Consider the following 23592-nt stretch of genomic DNA (forward strand, 5'->3'; position numbering starts at 1 on the left):
ATCAGCTATTCGAACGGCGATCAATCTTTGATATTAGCTTTTAATCGATAGAAAGCGTGAATTCACTTGGGAGCATTTTCGAACGCAGTGTTTTGCTTTACGAGTGCAGCGGAATTATAAGTCTTCGCATTAACGGTAAAAGCTCTCGTGAATTTCTATTCTAGAAACGACCGTTGTGTGTGTGCGTGCGCGCGCGCGCGCCAAGCGGACGTGAGGGAGAAATTCTTGGAGAATTTTCCGTGAAAATTTCGTTGGCAATTGGAAAATCGAACTTGTGTGTATATACTGCAGTAGATACACAAAGTTAATTATTGTTCGAGGATTTATTTCAACCGATGCACGATCGAGATCGCATTCCAGCGCCGGTGCTATGTACAAGAAAGCATTCTCGCATCGTTACCTAACGGCTAGAAATCTCTGGCTCACTCACGTTTCACTTCATAGCGATTAGGTATGAACAGGCAGCTCGATGCAAGATTCAAAAAATTATGTCACCTCTGACGAATAAATTACTTTCGTTTCGATTCATCGACAATTTTCAAGACCACGCTGGAGGATCGTGTCGAAAATTCAAATCTCGATCGTTCGTACGATATAGGTACACTGCTCGTGCCAAGATATCCCCTGGAATCACGTAATCCAACGCAACAATTCGGTCATCCTTACGATGCCCACGTTTAAAAATCACTTTCCTAGCGCGCCTTTCGTCGAAAACGCTATTAACACGGTGAACCGATTTTCGCCTGCCACCATATTCGATAATCAGCAAAATCTGCAATGATTTTTGTGCCGCGAGGGGGGGGGGCTCATTACGAAAAATCAAATGGTAGCGAAAATATTCTCGCCTCGGCCAACTATCAAATTAATACACTATATTGCTCAATCATAACTGACCTATGTTTCGAATCCTTTGACCCGTAATTATATATCGGTCTTTCAAACTGCTACTTTCGCTGCTATCGTTAAAAAGAGGTAAACCATCCGTCAGATTCCTCGAGATAATTATCGCCTCTTTGCATATTTAACACACGAACAGGATTAATCGAAAACAGATTACTATCCAAATAATTACTTTGCCCCCCCCCCCTCCCTCCCTCTAAACACCATGCAACACAATCCTACATTACATTCAACTTTCAAATATTTTCACGAAACTGAGTTTCATATAGGAATGATGCTTTAAATTTTTCATTTCAAAATTTATGCAAAATAATTATTAATAGTATAAAAATGTATGACTTGTAAGGAGGAACTGTAAAAGACCAACCTGTATTTTGAATCCTTTAAATTGTAAATATCCGTTCTATCGAGGTTAAAAAAAGGGCTAGTTTCACAGATCCCACCAAATTTTTCGAGGAATGATCCTTCAGGACAAGTCACCGGTCCTTGAGAACACATAGAAGTTCACGCATGTTAATGCACAATTTTCCATTGCACTTTCCACTATTCATTCTGTTCTGTAACGTACGCCTCTCATCTTTGCGATTCACGATCGATCACTGATCCCTGATATCACACATATTCTCTCTCTCTCTCTCTCTATATATATATATATATATATTTCATCAACCAATTCCAAGTTGAGCGTCCACGGTTACCCTGAAGAAAAAATCAGCTTCAAGCCTTGCGTCCTTCCTCTTTGCAAAATCAATCAAATCTTTCAGTTTTTATAATTATTGAAAATTCGTCAAATTAGTATAACAATTATAAATGGTTTCTCGAATATCGAAATACAGAAGAGTTTGACGGTGTCGCTCTCTGGTACGACGACGTAATTCTTAAATTTTTTAATCCTGGATTTGATAAAGAATGTAATGAATTAAGTAGAGTGTCAATTTCCGTTTTGTCGATCGTGGAAGAGCATTGAGATAGAGAGGATTGGATTGGGTGTAGCTCGAGAGGTGAGTGAAATTCACTGGATCTTTGCAAACACTTGTCAAACACGCGAGTTGATCAATGGATCGTCGAGGAGATGAAAGTTTGTCAACCTCACCGGATGGATGCGATAGAGAGACTGAAGTCGATGTTCGGTTCGACGGTGGCCGAGCGAGCGAGAGGCGAGCAGCCGAGTACCGGAGTACGTGGCGTGGATGGTTTGTTTATCCCTCCTGGTACTCCTGCTAGTACCAAATCCCCTCTTTCGCTCCTTCTCTTTCTCTCAGGCTCTCAACGCGATACGTACCCTCTCGTTTCCCCAGACCCCATCCGTATGTACATACATACCGAAACCCCTTACCCATGCACACACCTGTCTCCAACACTATGTATATATATATATATATATCCTTATCAAATAATTAAAGCACACATAATATAATTTGTCACGCGTTCGTCACTTCTCTTCCTCCTCTCAATCTCACATGTAAAAGAGAAAAAACTAATTTACCTTTCGTCATCGCGTTCAATCGTCGAGCAAAAAATGGACGAAAAAATCGGTGCTACAAGAACTATTACCAAACCTCCAATTTTCTTATGCCTTTGCCTAATGACTAGCTTAATTTTTGAGAAACAAATCACTTAGGAGATTCGAGGAGCGTATTATGGTGATTAATATATATATATATATATACGAGGGAACGACCTTTCTTGACTTTCGTGCCGAGGCAGCATTATCGTATTTGGTAGCGCACCAATATAAAATAATAGCTCTCTCAGCTTCTTCCACCATCGTTGAAATACCTATTTATGTATATCCATATTTATAACGCCGTAACCCGATATATAATTTGATTTGCAAAAAAATTCTCATAGAAATTAATTACGCGTTGTTGTTCGGCTTCGACGATGCAGCGGCAAAGTTCATCTTAGGTATATATATATTATATATATACGTACGGTCCCACGAAGAGTATGCTATTTTAACGTATCGATTCTTTCTAACGTTTTAACCAAATTACGCCTTCTTTTTTCATCCTTTCCATATAATTATTCGTCTAGTTAATATTCTTCCAACAAAGTCTAGAATTTCACATACGCGGAATAATTTGAAGGACGAACGTTAACACATCGGTATTCGAGGATTTGCAACAACTTTGCAAAAAGGGTTGAACGTTAATGAGAAAACAGCTGACACGAGAGATTGATTTTGGTTACAGGCAAATTGACTGACGACCGATAATGATAAACCATTAATATACGCATGGTTTTGCTAAATATAAGTGTCATTCAAATTTTTAGTCCTTTTATTGTTATAACAAAAGATATAGACACAACTTTTCCTTTTATATCCTTTACATATATATATATATATATATATATCTATCCCTCCTTGCGAAAAAGCTTATAGATTTTTGCTTTTTATATATATAATTTAAAAACGAAATGAGAAAACTCGTCAGAAAATATACGAACATGTTCAAACAAGTTTGCAAAGGAGATTAAATCGTGCATGGATGAAAGAATCATGCAGAGGACACGCGAGATCAATTTTGATCGTAAGGAATAATCGAGCGATCGTTGCTAATGACAAACGTGCGTGGGCGTGTCTGGTCAGTGAACTTTGATGCTTTTATCACGTAATTTCAGCCATCCTCCGGCAGCAATAGGAAGCTTTGGAAATCCGCAGTTTGCAAAATATTTAACAAGACGCTCTAATAAGGCAATTGAACTCTTACGAGTTATTTCGGTTGGACCGATTGGCCTCTGAACGATCCAATTACGAGGCGCAACAATGGCAGAGTCATGCAAAGGACCATTTTCCTTCCTATTTGCATCATAGAGCCCGAAAGCGTAGTGCTCCAGCCTGAAAGTTATTATCTCGGTTAAGAGCTCCACTGAAATAATCCAACCTCATATCGTGATCATAGTAATCCACTGGAAGTAGCTACCTGGTGATCGATCTTCCGAGTATTTTCAAAACTATTCGTCATTTCGTCACGTTCGTTCCTTCCAAATACACCAGTCGCGATAGATTATACATAAAAGGCATGATTATAACATCTTTTTCATCCTTTTATTCTCTCTCTCTCTCTCTCTCACTCACTCTTGATTCAAAAGGGAAAAATCAGCAGATCGATTGGTGAACGAGCTCAAATCAAGATTTCGAGGATTTTTATAAAACTCGTGCTTGTTTTATTTTCAGGTAAGAGAGGGAGAGAGGGGAATAATGACATGAAAAATAAAAGAGAATGAATTTCGAGGTTTAAGAATAAGGCGAGAGAGGAATGGGAAAGAGTGAAAAATCGAAGGTCAAGGAATGTGAAGAGGAGGGGGAGGGGGGATAACAAAACAGAGAAAGAGACAGAGTGTTATGGGTAAGATTGGAATGAAGAAAAGTGTGAGGGAAAAGTAAGCTGGATGGCCTTCGAGACAGATCGCATTGGCCGTTCGAATTGAATTCGTTCCTGGAACGGTAGGCCGACAACTTTCCGTCAATTCCACTCGCGACAGCTGAGAGAACACGCCCGTTAACAGCAAAAGACACCACACGCTCGTAATTAAATTCACGAAGCACGTACTCATTTATCCTGCGGCAACTTAACGTCTATATTTGTTCACGGTCGGGGGTTGATCGACCTAGGGATGATTAACGCGCGAGCGCGGCCTAGCTAATTATCGAATTCAAAAGTTTAAGTTGCACCAAACAAAACCTCGCTGTGCATGGGATACGAATATCAATGATTTCCAATTAATAAATTCCAACCAGCAAGCATATTTTAAGCCGGATCCGGCATAATTTTTTATTGCCTATACAAATTCTTTCGGTGCACCAAAATGGCGTCCAGCAAAGTCCTTATCTCAGGAAGTCCAAACGTGTTTAGCGAAGGAATTTTATCGGGCTCCAGTACCAATAATAAGGCTCGGCATTGGCAGCAGCATTCGTAAAACAAAAGAATTGACACTTTTCTGTCCCGAAAAACTCATTGACTCTTGGCTGACAAAGCGCACTATAGCAGTAGGGGGCTCGAGTGTGTGGGGGGCGTTGGTTCGGATTTATGGGTCGACACTTGGATAATTAATTTCTCACAACAACTCGTTCGACGCAAAATTACTGTTCGAGTAAATCAAGCGACGATAAATTTTTACCTCGTTCAGAGGTTGTAAATTTGCCATCCTCCGCTTTGCACGGTTTCGATTTATGGCAATGGAATGAACTAAACTTTCGAGAGACTCGCGATAGTGGTAACAGATTTTAATAGATTATCCTTTAAAATTAATTAATTTCATGAATAATGCGCGAACAGGCCTATTAGAATTTCTCACCGAGATTTCTAATTTATATAGTAAAGTGACGTGGGTTTTTTTTTTCATGATTTATTAATATCCTGGATTAATGTGGATTGTGTCAGGGTTTTTCGCAAGATGATCTTTCGAGAGTGGAGAAATTAGACTTCTGGTATTGTGGCGGTCTGGTATTAGAGCTGATGGTAGGTGAGCAACAGTAGCAACAGCAACGGAGAAAGGCGGCCACCCACTGACTTGCACAATTACCTTGCTCCAGTTATTAGCCTGCAGATCTTTTGCTATCCACTCTCGAGACTCGAGTCTGCAATGACCTGTCGAACCGGAGCGCGACAGATTATCGTTTATCCTCTGGGGCTTTCCTCCCCACCCCCATTTTTCCACCATATCCTCCATTCTCTCCCCAACTATACGTTCACCAGAAAATCAAACGCATTATATGCTCCACGTGCATGCATCAGCATGAAACGCTGCAGAAAAATTCCACGTGCATCGCGTTTTTCGATCATCGAACACGAGACGATTATTAAATCTCACTGGAAGATTCCGCAGTGTTTATAACGATACTTTTCATCCATATTCTGGCAATTTCGCAAAATCCTATCACTCCTGCGCAAATCTTTCCATCATTAATCGCGCGACTCGATATCGTTGTACGTTTCATTGATTGATTCCTGTAGGACGATAATTATCGTTAATTATGCTTTTGCTCGAAGGTTGTAAAGTTTGCCCGTGCTATTCTAGTGAATATACAAGCTTTATACAGGATTTATCGTGTCACGAAGAACTTTTTTTTCTAATTGATCGATTGGCTTAATTAATCCCTTGGAAGTTTCCATGATGGGAGCTGGATAAATATCAAGGACTGTCTTGGGTTCCTCAATTTCAAAGCACTAATCTAAAGCTAATTGTTCGTGAGAAGAGAATCTAGTTGGTTTTATAGATAAAAATACGAAAATATTTACCAAGTTATAACTCGACTAAGACTATTTATTTAATTGATATGTAAATGGGGGAGGATTAAATACGTTGAATGAAAATAAATCAACAGCCACGAACGGAGAAACTAATTTAACTGTGTGCGAAATTCATGAAGGAAAAACTAACAAGCTGAGTGTCACAATGATTGTTCAGTCGTGAATGTCACGGTATGTCCTCCTAAAGAATGGAAGGAACTAATGAATCATGACGCGCGAGAGACCGGCAAAGTAACAACGGAGCTCTAAAAGAAAATATTTCGTATTCTTTCATGTATCGTACTCACCGCGCGTATTATGCAACTCGAGTTTTATTCTTCGTTTCCCCAAAAGTTTCAGCGCCGATACGAATGGAGCCATGAAATACTGTGCAGTATATATATATATATATATATATATAGGTATATACAGCGTCTCGTAGTATTGAAGAAAGGTTCTTATACTAAACGATTTTAAATTTCATGAACGGACGAGGCCAAAAATTTGAATGTCACAATTAATTATATATATATATAGCTTCCCTTATACGTTGAATAATTAAATAAATTATTATTGAAAATCTATGGTGGTGAAGAATAGCAGAAAAATGAATAAAATGGTGGAAGAATGGCACACCGTTATTGTTAAACACATTTATGACTTTCCACACTCACGAATGAGTTATTTCATTTCGCCTCTGCTCGTCCCTCGTCTTTATAATGACATCACGGACGACTCACCAACTGTATTACTCTTACTTTACAATAGTTGTGCAATATGTTGTGTCTCGTGACGTACCGATCCAACACACTTCTCACGGCACGCACGTTCTATGAAAAGTGGTCTAATTGCCAATTGTGCCATCGAATTCTCTCCCTTCAGGATGAAACATTCGAGAAACCATCAATTACAAAGCTATACGATCATTCGAATTATAAAAGTATATAAGGAAATTACGATTATCCTCCATGTTTGATATTTTATAAATGTTCAGATTTTTACAAATTTGTTCATTGCGAAATTTTAAGCAGGTATATCCCTTCCACCCACCATACGCTTCCCTAAGACAAACAAAACTGCAAATATCTCATTCGGAACTCATCTCGAGCAAAGAATTGAAGGGACGAAAATGAATGGAGATAAACAATGAAACATTTGCAAAAATTAATAAACATTTTTGTCAAGTGTTATTAGCGTCGATTTTACGAGGAGCAATTACAAAGGTGCGAGTGCGATTGTTGTACTACAACGTAATGTGCCAATGCAAGAAATCAGCTAGGAAACACGATGGAAGAGAATTGAGTGACACGATAATGCTCGAGACTCGCCATATAAGTTACACTTTGCAGCGTCACATTAGCACCAGCCTATCGTAACTTTATTAGCTCTCGCTGACTATGTCTAACATTCTTATACACATCCATCGCGTTAAACTCGCCAATATATACCGCAATATCCTAAAACCAATAAAATTCCAACGACGAAACTAACATTTTTAAATTCCTATTTTCACTGAGAAAAATTAATAATAATTATGAATAAAATAACGAATTTAATGTTCAATATTTATGAAGAGGGGGGAGGGAGGAGTTTGAAGGATAATAATCGTTTGATTCAGCTAGACGTCGCGTGGTATAACGGATGGTCGCATAAAGAGGTAATGTAGGTCATTGCGCGTCTCCAGTCACGTAAGTGTCAAACGGGACATTCACGAAAGATATTTTGCCTGAACGTTTTCTAATCGTATCGGGATATCTGAACGAACCGTCGTCGTCGGTTTATAAAGGGATCAGTAGCGTAAAGAAAGATCATTTTCCTTTTCACTTTATCGAGGGACATACTCGTACCTAATTTCTCCATCTTCCCCTTTCCTCAAACTCCCACCGCATTCATCTCTCTCTCTCTCTCTCCCTCTCCCTCTCCCTCTCGATCAATCTCTCCTATACTCTTCCAAGATTCCCCTGCGACCCACTCGAATTCTCAAAATTCTGAAAAAAAAACAGCAATTCTTCGATACCGATCGATCACTCATCGACGTTAATTCTTCCCTACTTCTTTACTATATTTACGCATGCATATATATATATATATATATATATATATATATATAAATATACACATACAGAACCATATCCTTGTTTCTCAATCCTTCATTGTTCCCCGTGACAAGATGGTTTGGTTTTGCAATGTTTTCGCTCGGACGAATAAACATATAGATATGGGAGATGATTGAATTTTCTCGATAGAACGATTGATCATCCTTGGACGAATTATCATCCATTAACCTGGACCGGAAAGACAAGGAGGAAGAGGAGAAGCTTTCGCATTTCTCAAGAGACTCCTCTGCCAGTAATAATGGTCACTTTCCAAAGTCCCCGTTGTCGTTGAGAAAAGAGGAAAACATTGAAAAGGCCCCGGTCCATTTATTATGCTTACGGGCTTCTTTTTTTAAAAGCCAGCAGTTTTTATGAATCGTTATACGGTCGTTCTAATGATCCTTCGGTAGAACACTGACCGCGGACCCGATGTTTACTCGCTCTGCAACTATTACGCGCCAATCCCGTATAGCGCGAAAGCATTACGTCACGGAATCGCGCTGCTGTTTTCAGCACGATTTCGAAATTTATCCACTTTCGAAGGCCTCGACAAACCAGACAGGACTTCCGACCCTGAATCCAGGATCTCTTACCCTCGTGGCTCGCGGTTATCCTCACCGAACCTCAGCGTACAATTCCATTGGACCTTGGGAGATAAGCTCTACTCACCGAGACCAAATCTTTCCTTGCATGTCTTCGATGCTAACGTGATACTCTAATATATATATAGTTATAACGCACCGTACGAAAGGGATTCGTTTCAATGCAGGATCTCCCCACTTTATTTCAATCACTCTCTGTCCCTAATTAGGAGGTCTTAACGACACGCGTTAATAATTAAGACTCTTTAGTGATCGTGAAAGACTGGCTGTTATAAATACCTGAAAAGGATTCCTGAAATTTTTAACTCGCCAATTAAAAACCTGTACGATTGATCAGGAATTTCTCAGCTCATTTCAATAATCTCTCAATAATTATCGTCCCATGAGATATAGAGAAAAAATTCCAACAATTCTTTGTCACGCAGTCCTTTTTCTTCGCAATATAATCCACTTTAAAGGCTTTCCTTCCAATTGTCAACTTTCTAATATTGACAATGAAATAGATTTATGTCAGATTTTCGCCTACATATACCACCGGTCTTTGTCCGGTAATCATTTTTCATCGATAGAACGAACACACTGGCATAACACTCGTTCTCGTAGATCGTTTTGAGTATAGTCCGCTCGAAAGTTTGTCACGGAGCTCGAATTTTCGCACTGGAACTCGTTGCGTAACAAGTTTGATAGATACAATTCTGCACTACCACTCCATCTCCTCTGAAAAGACTATTACCGTAGCACCATCTGGTAAACGTCATTCGCTCGACGTGACTCCATCTCTTCTCATCCATTATATAGTTTCCTAAAAAGCTTCGCTGAACATCGGCTTTTACTTATAATTACTTTTATTATATCGATCCAAGGACCCTCTTGTCACGGACTAGCCACACTATTGCAAAATCAATCGTTTCTTAATATTCACAGTCGAAATACGTATATATATATATATATGCAATTGATAATATAGTAGTCGAGTTACGACTGTCTATATATGAAAGTGATCGCTCCGAGTGGGTGAGAAGGAACAATGATTTTCTAGGTGATTATTAATTTTAAGTGAAATTTGTACTAGGCTAAAGAGATAAGAGAAAGCAAAGTTTTATTTCATCATTCCTGAAAAGTTGCACCGAATCTTCGCTTTTACTTGTGATTAATTTTATTGTTCATCTATGTATATGGACGTTGCTTTTGTCACGAACTATAGGCACACAATTGCAAAATCAATCATATCCTAATATTCACCATTGAGAATCATATGTATATATATATATATATATATAATTGAAAATAATAGTCTAGTTAGGAATTTGTATAAGGAATGGTGAAACTGTACTATATATATATATATATATATAGGTAAATATTAATTTCAAGCGAAACTTATAGACAGGCGAGGGAAGTATAGGAGAAAGCAAATTCAATTTATAATCCCTGAAAAGATTTGCCGAATCTCTGCTTTTACTTATAATTACTTTTATCATTAATCTAAGGACCCTGCTTTTTTGATTGCAAAATCAATCATTTCTTAATACCTATACTCATAACTGCGAGAGAATCCTACATGTATGATAGAAAATAATAACAGTGTAGTTAGGAACTTGTAATAAACAGTGAGACTGTATAGGTAAACATTAATTTTAAGCGAAATTTATAGATATATAGGTGAGGGAAGTAAGAGAAAGCAAATTTATGTAAGCCTTTGTAAAACGATATGATATCGAAGCGGACAATTGAATTTTGTAATCGGTGCGTTTACCAGCACACACCTACGCGAGAGATCAAGTCAGGGTAGTGGAGGCTACCTTGAACCCAAACGACTTTATGATTGACGATAAAAACCGCTCTAATTGGCCTTCGGCGCACCGGTGCAAAGCGTGAAACCGACTGGAATGCGTTAACGTTAAAACATTAATGGGAAACTTTTCTACGATTCTAATACATTCGATCTGATAACAACGATAGACAATTATCGATCTTGATAATGATAACGGATTACGCGTAACACTGAATTGCTATTTACACCCTGATATATCCTCGTCTTACCATACTGATCATTCTCTAGGAAATTAGTAATGGATCAGTGGTGCAAAATAAACATGCAAAATAGTGCGAAACATACTTCTGTGTGTATAACGATCAATAATCGATCCCAAAACATTCTTCGCAGTCGTATCACCTTTTTCATGTAAGCTGCAGGTAAATGATGTCTATAGTACCGATGAATGATAATTCTAGAAATGTCCTCCTAGCTATGTAACATAAGGACTGGTTAAAACATATATCCGCCATTAACGAATGAGTACTGAGTAGTCGTGAAAAAAAAAAAACGAAAATTTCAATATAGTTTGTTTCGAGTCTATCGTGAGAAATGCGGATGATTTGATCGGTAGATTCTGCAAATGATTGACACAACGAACGAATGCGTACTCGAACTATATAGAAATTTTAGCGCCTGTAATAGGTGCTGCTACTGTTGATCGATAGATTTGAAAAAGTGTCTCTACATATAATATTTACTTTGGAGTTCAATATAAAAGCTGTTAAAAAAAAGGATCCGGCACCAACAGCTGAATGAGACTGATCAAAAAATTGCGAAAATGTTGGTTTAGTTGTTTCGAACTTCTCGTGAAAAATGAAAGTCAGTTGATCGATCCGATAATATCAGTAGACTTTGGGAATGATTGCCATTGAAAATAATTACGAGCTGCAATAGTGTAGAAATTTTTTGTCCGATGCGTGTTATTCAGTTGAATAATTATATGATCCTTGGAGAACAAAGCCTATTTCTATGAAGTGTAACATTCTAAATTAAGATAAAGAACTGAGTCATATGTGATAATGATTTAAACCTACAATGAATTACCTCTGTCACGAACAGTAAATTAATACAGATCACTTACACAATTCTCAAATAATCCTCGTTTTTCATATAGTCACGTTTAAGCCTAGCTGTACATGTACCCCTGGAATGAGCTATTGAGTAGATGTGTACGTTTGATCATCCAACAATACTCATTTTAATCAGTCAATAATTAACCAATCAGTTTTTACCTATAAGATATCCATGTTACTAGTACAATTAATGAATTTGTTTTTCAACAGGATTATAATCAAAATTTTAATTATCTGTACAAATTGAAAAATAAATAATTTTTAATATAATAGAAATGTTTTAGGCAAAAGTTACTTCTTTACTTCTGTTGGAGCATTCTTGTTTCTGATGTCGATTACAGCCTATTGAAAAGAATAATTAGATTTTAATTAGTTCCTCTTTTTATTTAAACTTTACTACTTACTTTTTTAAAAGTTGTCATATCATTGAAATGACCGAAGGCTTCGTTAATATTATAAAATCCTGTTGTTAATGAGTAGCTTGGTGTAACGAGTCCTTCTTCCAAAAATTGCAAAACATTATCACCGGCCTCGCTACATTAAATGAGTATTCATGAATGCATCGATACAAAAATATTATGAGACAAACAAACTGAAACTTTTTTAAATTACCGATATACTTCAGGTTTTCTTATTTTATAATCAGCAAGATTAAATCCTGTTACAGTAAAAGATCCATTTTGCACGTGAGCATGTGCGTTATCCATCGTTGCCGCTGTTCCAGCTACTACTACTCTGCCTTCGTGACAAACACTATAAATTATTCAACCGTTGGATTTTATAATTATCAAAAACTAATAATCAGTACCTTCGCGAGACAAATGCTGTACAACAATCCCAAAATTGTCATCACGAAGCATATTTTTTAGTGACAGATTGCCATTATTATATATATCAGTAAAGCTAAAATCATTTGAATTTCACTTAAATATATATAAACAATTTTTATCAAGCTCTAAAATGATCAATAAACTTTATACCTTTTAATAATTTTTTTGAAATATTCACCAGCTTCTCCATCAAAAATAGCTTTAATTTCTCTATCACCAGCAATCTCTTTTATGCTTTTTAATAATTTTTTATCATTAAATTTTAGTGACTCGTATGCACCCTTATCTCTCACAACAGCAGCACCATCTTCTGTTGCACAAACAGCAATTACCTGAAGAATAATTATACATTTAATTCAAAGAAACAAAAATTTAAACAGGATATTAGCTCCATGCAGATAAACATGGTGACAATAAGGTGGGAATATATAATACTGCATATACATATTACCAATACTAACAGCCATCACTTTTTGTCACTATGGATGAAAATTTTCTTATATGTATGCAATTACCAATTATCGCTCCTTTGTCACTGTGCTTGACTGCACAAAATGAATATACAATTTATACCTTAGCTCTGAAAACATTAGCAGCAATGTCTACGGCTGCCAAGCCCAAATTACTTAAGCCCACATTAATGATTACCATTTCATCCTCTTCTAATGATACTTTCCTTTCTAATGCCATAAGTGAAGTAATATAATTATCTAAAAGACAAGTAGCATCTATGGATTTAATAGATGATGGTACTTTCCAGATATCCTACAAAAAATCAATTAAACTAGATTTAAGATTTTATTATTACAGAAAGAGCCAAGTAAAATTGTATAATTACATTCATATCAGCTACACATTTCTCGGCTAGGCCTCCAAACTTCTCTTTATTCAGAGCAACTACTTTATCCCCTATTTTGTAACCATTTTTTTCAGCTTCTTCTCCTATTTGAGAAATTTGTCCAACGATTTCATGACCCAATATTTTTGGTAATATTGGCTCACATATATAGTCATCTTTGCTTAGTAAAAAATCTGATGGATTTACAGCACAATAATGTACAGAGATTAATACCTGTAATTGAAAAATTCAATTTGTTATACATTTGCTAAAGCATAAAAAGAGGCAATAAATCTTTTAATTAATGTATACTTCGTTAGGTTGTAAATTTTTCGGAAGTTCAATATTTTCAATAATCAAAGGCGAAGAAATTTTTTTTAATATCGCCGCTTGAACTTTTCCTGGCTCCGAACCGGGGATATTTTTTGCAAGTACTTCCTCATCGATCTTGGCTTCTTTTGTAGCGCTACTTTTACATCTAACAATAACAACACGACAGTTTAAATTTTTAACTCCATTTTTCCAAATATTAGGCAAAAAACTTCTTCCCACACATGTTGCCATGTCTTACAACAGGGGCTACAGGCGCTACAGAGAGCTACAAAGTGCTACAGACAGAGCATAGGCGAGTTCGGAAATTGGCTCTACTCACTTGGTCGAAGCTTTCCCTAGAATTCCCTATTACTCGGTCTAGTAATTCTGTGTTCGGACCAGTATGGCTTTTTCTAATGTTTCGATGCATTTAGGAACTGCTTTAAAAAGACACCAGCGCTCTTACTATGTAGTACATACTAATACGCGCGCCTATGTATGTATAACTCATCCTCGCTTATCTCGTATATTGGGATCTGACACGTGGGCGGAGTCAATATATATAGATATATAGAAAATTCAATATGGCGCAGAAGTGCCTAAGTGTCTAAATGTCTATTGAAATTACAGGAGGGTTATAATGATTTCGATGGAGAATATCTGTACAAACTTTTCTCCCAAATTCAAAAGTTTTAAGGTTTTCAATAATAAATTGCAATTTATTGAAAAATATCCATAAGAATCAATGTAAAACCCGGGCTTCCTCTGCTTTCATTTTTTACCGCTTGGAGCGCTTCAACTATGTCAGACTCAGATCCCAATACACAATGGGAAATTAAGGCCGGTATTCATAGTCGTTGCTTATATTTAAGTCTGACTTAAAGTATCGATTCTCCTTTTTCACCTAACAGTAATAGAAAAAGATAACCTATGCTTAAGTCGGTCTTAAATATAAGTAACGACTATGAATACCGGCCTAAATCATATGTAGCTCGGGCATCAGATAGTGTAGTAATGAATTAAATAATATAATTCAACCCGGGAAAGAAAACTATAGTATAATTAACGGGAATCCGTATACCGACATTACATAGCGAAAACTATTCCGCATGCAACGTCGTCATTTGTTGACGGATTGTAAAGTTATTACAGGTTTTTGGAAATGCCAGAAGCTTATCTACTAAGTTACGTTAGGAAAATTAACAAAAAATGGAAAAAATTTTTTGTTTAAATAAATATATTAACATTATTGAGAAACAACAATTAAATTGCAAAATCCCCCAACGTACTTTATTAGATAATGTTCATACGTTTCCAAAAAGTCCACAAAAATGCAAATCTGTCAAGAAATGACGATGCTGCATGCAAAATAAATAATGGAAGAATTTCGTGTTGGCGACTTCCCGAATACGAAATTCTTCCATTATTTATTTTGCATGCAGCATCGTCATTTCTTGACAGATTTGCATTTTTGTGGACTTTTTGGAAACGTATGAACATTATCTAGTAAAGTACGTTGGGGGATTTTGCGATTTAATTGTTGTTTCTCAATAATGTTAATATATTTATTTAAACAAAAAATTTTTTTCATTTTTTGTTAATTTTCCTAACGTAACTTAGTAGATAAGCTTCTGGCATTTCCAAAAACCTGTAATAACTTTACAATCCGTCAACAAATGACGACGCTGCATGCGAAATAGTTTTCGCCCTGTAATGTTGGTATACGGATTCCCGTTAAGGTGTGGTGTGCTCTTGGCACTTCTACAAAATTCCCAAAGATCAGAAAATTAATTTGAATCATTTACTAATCGGAAGGGATCTTGTAGAAGTGAGCCCCCCCACCACGACAAGGTGGCACACCGTCGGGGAGGGAGGCGGCGCCGCCTCACCTGAAACAAAAAGAAAACAAAAATATACTTGAAAAAACGAGTATTCAACCCGAAATGTGGAAGGATTTTCAAAGAAAATATTTCCACATTTCAGATTCTAATTGGGAATTTCAAGGACAGACAAAGATATAAATTAATGAAGCATGCTACAAAAAGTGAATAAACAGAGAAGCTAACGAAATTGTTACTTCTTTCCAGCGGTTAGTTGAGAAGCTTCCTCCTCTCGAGCGTGAATGTTAATTCACACAAAGGTCAACCAGATCATGACTGATACTCTCCTCAGTGACTAATTACCCTTACATTCTTTGTCCCTTGGTGTGGATCCGAGTTGTCACACGAAGAACTACTACGTCGAGGAAACGATTTACACATCAATAAAGATGGACCCCTATTAGGTGAACTTAATGAGCCAATGTCGAGAGTCCACAAGGACAAAGTAAGTAAGGGTTGATAGTCGCTGAAGGAGGATCAGCCCGAGCCAGTTGACACTCGAGAGTCCACTTCTCAATAAACACCTGTACTTGAATTAACAATAAATGAAAATAATAAGATTAAATTTATCTATCCTTGAAATTATTTAAATAAATGTGGACTTAAGTAAACGGACTGGTAATTAAGCCCTACTCGTTGACAGCCTTGTCCTACAAGAGTCCTTCCTAAAACATAAAATAAATTAATCAAGTATCAGAAATAAAAAAATAAATTATTTGCCAGTACGTCCTCTCCCGATGATGTCCCGATTCCAAGTGAGGGTTTGACTTGGTCCAACCCAGGATGGCAATGGCGCATGATTAGTGTTGGATTTATGTCGATATTGGGAAAATGCGGTCACTATCCATGGCTCTCTCCCGCTCCAACTGAAACAGAAAGAAAACAAAAATAAAATTGAAAAAACGAGTATTCAACCCGAAATGTGGAAGGATTTTCAAGGAAAATATTTCCACATTTCAGATTCTAATTGGGAATTTCAAGGACAGACAAAGATATAAATTAATGAAGCATGCTACAAAAAGTGAATGAACAGAGAAGCTAACGAAATTGTTACTTCTTTCCAGCGGTTAGTTGAGAAGCTTCCTCCTCTCGAGCGTGAATGTTAATTCACACAAAGGTCAACCAGATCATGACTGATACTCTCCTCAGTGACTAATTACCCTTACATTCTTTGTCCCTTGGTGTGGATCCGAGTTGTCACACGAAGAACTACTACGTCGAGGAAACGATTTACACATCAATAAAGATGGACCCCTATTAGGTGAACTTAATGAGCCAACGTCGAGAGTCCACAAGGACAAAGTAAGTAAGGGTTGATAGTCGCTGAAGGAGGATCAGCCCGAGCCAGTTGACACTCGAGAGTCCACTTCTCAATAAACACCTGTACTTGAATTAACAATAAATGAAAATAATAAGATTAAATTTATCTATCCTTGAAATTATTTAAATAAATGTGGACTTAAGTAAACGGACTGGTAATTAAGCCCTACTCGTTGACAGCCTTGTCCTACAAGAGTCCTTCCTAAAACATAAAATAAATTAAACAAGTATGAGAAATAAAAAAATAAATTATTTGCCAGTACGTCCTCTCCCGATGATGTCCCGATTCCAAGTGAGGGTTTGACTTGGTCCAACCCAGGATGGCAATGGCGCATGATTAGTGTTGGATTTATGTCGATATTGGGAAAATGCGGTCACTATCCATGGCTCTCTCCCGCTCCAACTGAAACAGAAAGAAAACAAAAATAAAATTGAAAAAACGAGTATTCAACCCGAAATGTGGAAGGATTTTCAAGGAAAATATTTCCACATTTCAGATTCTAATTGGGAATTTCAAGGACAGACAAAGATATAAATTAATGAAGCATGCTACAAAAAGTGAATGAACAGAGAAGCTAACGAAATTGTTACTTCTTTCCAGCGGTTAGTTGAGAAGCTTCCTCCGCTCGAGCGTGAATGTTAATTCACACAAAGGTCAACCAGATCATGACTGATGCTCTCCTCAGTGACTAATTACCCTTACATTCTTTGTCCCTTGGTGTGGATCCGAGTTGTCACACGAAGAACTACTACGTCGAGGAAACGATTTACACATCAATAAAGATGGACCCCTATTAGGTGAACTTAATGAGCCAACGTCGAGAGTCCACAAGGACAAAGTAAGTAAGGGTTGATAGTCGCTGAAGGAGGATCAGCCCGAGCCAGTTGACACTCGAGAGTCCACTTCTCAATAAACACCTGTACTTGAATTAACAATGAATGAAAGTAACAAAAGTAAATTTGCCTATCCTTGAAATTATTTAAATAAATGTGGACTTAAGTAAACGGAGAGTGTTTACTTCCTACTCCTTGGTAGCCTTGTCCTATAAGCGTCCTTCCTAAAACATAAAATAAATTAAACAAGTATGAGAAATAAGAAAAGAATGTATTTGCCTGTACGTCTTCCTCCAACGACGGCTCGATTCCGAATGATGGTTTGACTCACTCCAACCCAGGATGGCAATGGCGCATGATTGGTGTCGATTCGTTATAGGGTTTATATCGTTATTGGATACGGGGTCACTATCCATGGTCCTCTAGCGCTCGACCTGAAACAAACAAAAAAATTAGAATAAATTTTGAAGAAAACGAGAATTCAACCCGAAATGTGGAAGGATTTTCAAGGAAAATATTCCCACATTTCAGATTCTAATTAGGAATTTCAAAGACAGACAAAGATATAAATTAATAAAGCATGCTACAAAAAGTGAATGAAAACAGAAGCTAACGAAATTGTTACTTCTTTCCAGCGGTTAATTGAAAAGCTTCCTCCTCTCGAGCGTGAATGTTAATTCACACAAAGGTCGACCAGATCAAGCTGATACTCTCCTCAGTGACTAATAACCCTTACTTTCTTTGTCCCTTGGTGTGGATCCGAGTTGTCACACGAAGAACTACTACGTCGAGGAAACGATTTACACATCAATAAAGATGGACCCCTATTAGGTGAACTTATTGAGCCAACGTCGAGAGTCCACAAGGAGAAAGTAAGTAAGGGTTGATAGTCGCTGAAGGAGGATCAGCCCGAGCCAGTTGACACTCGAGAGTCCACTTCTCAATAAACACCTGTACTTGAATTAACAATGAATGAAAATAATTAGATTAAATTTATCTATCCTTGAAATTATTTCAATAAATGTGGACTTAAGTAAACGGACAGGTAATTAAGCCTTACTCGTTGACAGCCTTGCCCTATACTTGTCCCTCTTAAAACTTAAAAAAATTAAGCAAGTATGAAAAGTAGAAAAATAATTAGGATATTTGTCAGTACGTCCTCCTCTGATGACGGTTTGACTCCAAATAATGGTTTGTCTTTCTCCAACTGATGGAGAAAAGGGTACAGGGTTGGTATTAATTCCATATCGAATATATATCGATATTGGACTGTTTTGCCACTAGGAATAGTCCTCTTCCACTCCACCTGAAAATAAGAAATGTTAATGAAATTTGAAAAAACGAGTAGTTAACCTGAAATATGGAAGGTTTTTCGAACAAAATATTTCCATATTTCATTTTATAATTTGGAATTTCAAGAACTGGCAAAAATGGTATTTAATACGAAGATTCTACAAAAACATACGATTTTAAAAAAAAAGGGAAAATGGTATTTGATTCTAGTTATTAATTGAGATGCATCTTTCTCTCGAGAGAGTGAACGTTAATTCAATTAAGATGTGCCTTTATTAGTTGAACTGGACATGTGGGAAGATAGAATCTCCGTGGAAAATGAAGTTGAGGTGATTCCCTTTATTTTAAAAGGAATTAAGAATCCTGAAAATGATACCCTACCTAATACCGAAAACTATAATGACTATCTAATTCACAAAGCTAAAGAGCCTACATATAACGCCAATCTAAACCTAATGAAAAACAGAAAATACGCGCAAAATAGAGATAGACGATACGGAGGATCTGAAAAACATTAAAAACAAAACAAGAAATGATTTTAACCGAAGAATGGCCAACTGTAACCTACTGATAGGTTTTTGGTCATTCTTTAGTTAATAAAAAAAATTTCCACGGTTTTACCCGTGGGACTCACTCATTCAGCGAATTCCCAGCCATAATTCATACATATTCTGCGATAATACCGAAGATGGGAATGGTGATGTTGATGGCGATGAATATGGCGTTTATGATGACGATGGAGATGAGGACGCTGACGTTATGCACTCGCGACAAAATGATTTTTAAACGGCACTGCGCGAATTCTTTTTAAGGTACACTTCTCGCGACAACCGCACTACGCGACGAGCAGCTCACGACTGACACTACGAGAATCGGATTATTCAAAAGGCACTACGCGACGCTATTTCTTTTTAACGTACACTACCGGGACAACCGCACTACGCGACGAGCAGTTCATCACGACTGACACTACAGACTCGGATTTTTGAAGCAGCTGTGCGCTACGCGATTTCTTTATAACGAACACTACGCAGGAGAACCGCACTACGCGACGAGCTGTTCACGACTGACACTACAGACTCGCATTTTTAAAGTAGCATTGCGCTACGCGATTTCTTTTTAACGAACACTACGCGAGAGAACCGCACTACGCGACGAGCACTACACAACTGACACTTCGAGACTTGGATTTTTAAAGTAGCAGTGCGCTACGCGATTTCTTTTTAACGTACACTACCGGGACAACCGCACTACGCGACGAGCAGTTCACGACTGACACTACAGACTCGGATTTTTGAAGCAGCTGTGCGCTACGCGATTTCTTTTTAACGTACACTACCGGGACAACCGCACTACGCGACGAGCAGTTCACGACTGACACTACTGACTCGGATTTTTAAAGTAGCAGTGCGCTACCCGATTTCTTTTAAACGTACACTACGCGGGAGAACCGCACTACGCGACGAGCAGTTCAAGACTGTCACTACAGACTCGGATTTTTAAAGTAGCAGTGCGCTACCCGATTTCTTTTAAACGTACACTACGCGAGAGAACCGCACTACGCGACGAGCAGTTCACGACTGACACTACAGACTCGGATTTTTAAAGCAGCTGTGCGCTACGCGATTTCTTTTTAACGTACACTACGCAGGAGAACCGCACTACGCGACGAGCAGTTCACGACTGACACTACAGACTCGCATTTTTAAAGTAGCATTGCGCTACGCGATTTCTTTTTAACGAACACTACGCGAGAGAACCGCACTACGCGACGAGCACTACACAACTGACACTTCGAGACTTGGATTTTTAAAGTAGCAGTGCGCTACGCGATTTCTTTTTAACGTACACTACCGGGACAACCGCACTACGCGACGAGCAGTTCATCACGACTGACACTACAGACTCCGATTTTTGAAGCAGCAGTGCGCTACGCAATTTCTTTTTAACGAACACTACCGGGACAACCGCACTACGCGACGAGCACTTTACAACTGACACTTTGAGACACAAATTATTCAAAAGGCACTACGCGACGCGATTTCTTTTTAACGTACACTACCGGGACAATCGCACTACGCGACGAGCAGTTCACGACTGACACTACAGACTCGGATTTTTAAAGCAGCTGTGCGCTACGCGATTTCTTTTTAACGTACACTACGCAGGAGAACCGCACTACGCGACGAGCAGTTCACGACTGTCACTACAAATTCTGATTTTTAAATCAGCAGTGCGCTACGCGATTTCTTTATAACGAACACTACGCAGGAGAACCGCACTACGCGACGAGCAGTTCACGACTGACACTACAGACTCGCATTTTTAAAGTAGCATTGCGCTACGCGATTTCTTTTTAACGAACACTACGCGAGAGAACCGCACTACGCGACGAGCACTACACAACTGACACTTCGAGACTTGGATTTTTAATGTAGCAGTGCGCTACGCGATTTCTTTTTAACGTACACTACCGGGACAACCGCACTACGCGACGAGCAGTTCACGACTGACACTACAGACTCGGATTTTTGAAGCAGCTGTGCGCTACGCGATTTCTTTTTAACGTACACTACCGGGACAACCGCACTACGCGACGAGCAGTTCATCACGACTGACACTACAGACTCGGATTTTTGAAGCAGCAGTGCGCTACGCAATTTCTTTTTAACGAACACTACCGGGACAACCGCACTACGCGACGAGCACTTTACAACTGACACTTTGAGACACAAATTATTCAAAAGGCACTACGCGACGCGATTTCTTTTTAACGTACACTACCGGGACAATCGCACTACGCGACGAGCAGTTCACGACTGACACTACAGACTCGGATTTTTAAAGCAGTTGTGCGCTACGCGATTTCTTTTTAACGTACACTACGCAGGAGAACCGCACTACGCGACGAGCAGTTCACGACTGTCACTACAAATTCTGATTTTTAAATCAGCAGTGCGCTACGCGATTCCTTTTTAACGTACACTACCGGGAGAACCGCAGTACGCGACGAGCAGTTCACGACTGACACTACTGACTCGGATTTTTAAAGTAGCAGTGCGCTACCCGATTTCTTTTAAACGTACACTATTGCTCAATAATCTTGCGTCAGGCGAGGGGCAGTGGGGATAAGAGAGGCAAGGGGTTATCTAGGGAATTCTAGTGGACACCGTCAAATTTTTGATCGGCTATCCCTTTGACGCAAAAGAGCTGTCAAAAGCTAAATTAACCTGTATTTTGAAGAAATACAGAAACATAAATATTTTTAAAAAACAAATAAGAAGAAAGAAAGAAAGGATTTTAATAAATATATAAAGAAAAAATATCAGATGAGTATTAGTTAATAGGAAATGTTAAAGTAATTATAAATTATTAAGAAAATATACTTTGTGGTTTTTTTATTTCTGTTACAGGTTAAATGCTGTTTCTGATGAGTTTAAATTACAGCAAAGAAATATATATAGACCAATGAATAAAAAAGGACTAATTTATGAAGCATTTCTGTGTGGACCAGTTATTTCAATAATTATGGTTTAATTATGTTATAATAGTGATTGTGAAAGCGTTTGGTGTATATACACAAAGAAATTCTATTATAAATTAATAATTATATATAATAATGTGTTGATTCCTATTACTATAAATTAAAGCTAGTTCAATTAAAATACTCGTTCTCTTTCTTCCTTATCCAAATTCTATACATACATAGTAATTAGATATTCTCATAGAATCTATCCTTTAAACTAATTAAATTGCAACTATTTGAAATGTGCAAGTCATAACTATTTGCTTCAATTATTTGTATTATTCAATGCGAGACAAATTGCATAGAGACTCTTCAAATTTCTTATTGATCTGTCACATTCTTTCACATCTTGTGTGACATTTATTTGCCTTGATTGTTCCTTCTTCTTCTAGTTTTCAACATATACCAATATTTCTCTAGATATTTTCAAATACGCTGAAGTATGCTTATTCTGCTGTCTAATTGATTCTATCAATGTGAGGATGATAGGTAAGCTATTGCTCTATTAAATTTGAAGAATCTAGACACTTCACTTAATTTATTGTACTTAAATATAATGTTTGGTACTTCGTCTACATGATATCTTTTCTTTACATTTGACAGGATATTGTCCTCCAATACATTCATGTATACTGCTGAGTTAATCTTGTTTTCAGCTTCAAATAATTTTCCAACTACATATTTGGATATCCATTCCTAATATACAATACTTATTTTGTTACTCCTATTTGTTGTTGAGAATTATCTGTCTTAAATCCTTAATTTATCTAGTCGCCATATATATATTCTATTATTTTCAGATGATTGATATATCTTACTACCAATTCTGTCAACATTATAATAGGAGTAACAAAATAAATATATTCTATATTCAAAATGTATATCCAAACACGTAGTTGAAAAACTATTCGAAGCTGAAAGCAAAATGAACTCATTAGTATACACATACCTTCTAAAGAACTTTATCTTCCCAAGTACTATGAAAACATATCTCACAAAAGAGATACCAAATTTAAATAACATCATTCAAAT

At 37.5% G+C, this 23592-nt stretch overlaps 2 protein-coding genes across 2 annotated transcripts in view; both read right to left on the reverse strand.

The window, feature by feature from the left end:
• The window catches only part of LOC136785069 (enolase-phosphatase E1-like), a 70809-nt gene extending 68822 nt beyond the window's left edge, over positions 1–1987 (reverse strand). Inside the window, exon 1 of the mRNA XM_066746089.1 lies at positions 1268–1987. The gene's annotated coding sequence lies outside the window, so the exon portion shown is untranslated. The remainder of the gene's footprint in view (positions 1–1267) is intronic.
• A 9875-nt stretch (positions 1988–11862) lies between these two features.
• Positions 11863–13992, reverse strand: LOC136785754 (quinone oxidoreductase-like protein 2). Its single transcript, XM_066747006.1, has 8 exons — positions 13708–13992; positions 13396–13629; positions 13131–13322; positions 12708–12889; positions 12536–12630; positions 12340–12466; positions 12132–12261; positions 11863–12069 (listed from the first exon to the last, which is right to left on the reverse strand). The coding sequence occupies exons 1-8, from the start codon at positions 13957–13959 to the stop codon at positions 12019–12021; spliced, it is 1263 nt and encodes a 420-aa protein (XP_066603103.1). The 5' UTR covers positions 13960–13992; the 3' UTR covers positions 11863–12018.
• Between the last annotated feature and the right edge of the window lie 9600 nt (positions 13993–23592).

This window comes from Prorops nasuta, unplaced genomic scaffold (assembly GCF_024137725.1).
Source record: "Prorops nasuta isolate Cenicafe-Biocafe unplaced genomic scaffold, Cenicafe_Pnas_1.2 PNAS00003, whole genome shotgun sequence".
NCBI classification, from domain to species: domain Eukaryota; kingdom Metazoa; phylum Arthropoda; class Insecta; order Hymenoptera; family Bethylidae; genus Prorops; species Prorops nasuta.

Coding starts and splice junctions, on each gene's coding strand:
- LOC136785754 (XM_066747006.1), bottom strand. CDS start 13,959: ATGGCAACATGTGTGGGAAGAAGTTTTTTGCCTAATATTTGGAAAAAT. Junction 12,631..12,707: donor TTCAAAAAAATTATTAAAAG/GTATAAAGTTTA, acceptor AAATGATTTTAG/CTTTACTGATATATATAATA. Junction 12,262..12,339: donor AGAAAACCTGAAGTATATCG/GTAATTTAAAAA, acceptor CATTTAATGTAG/CGAGGCCGGTGATAATGTTT.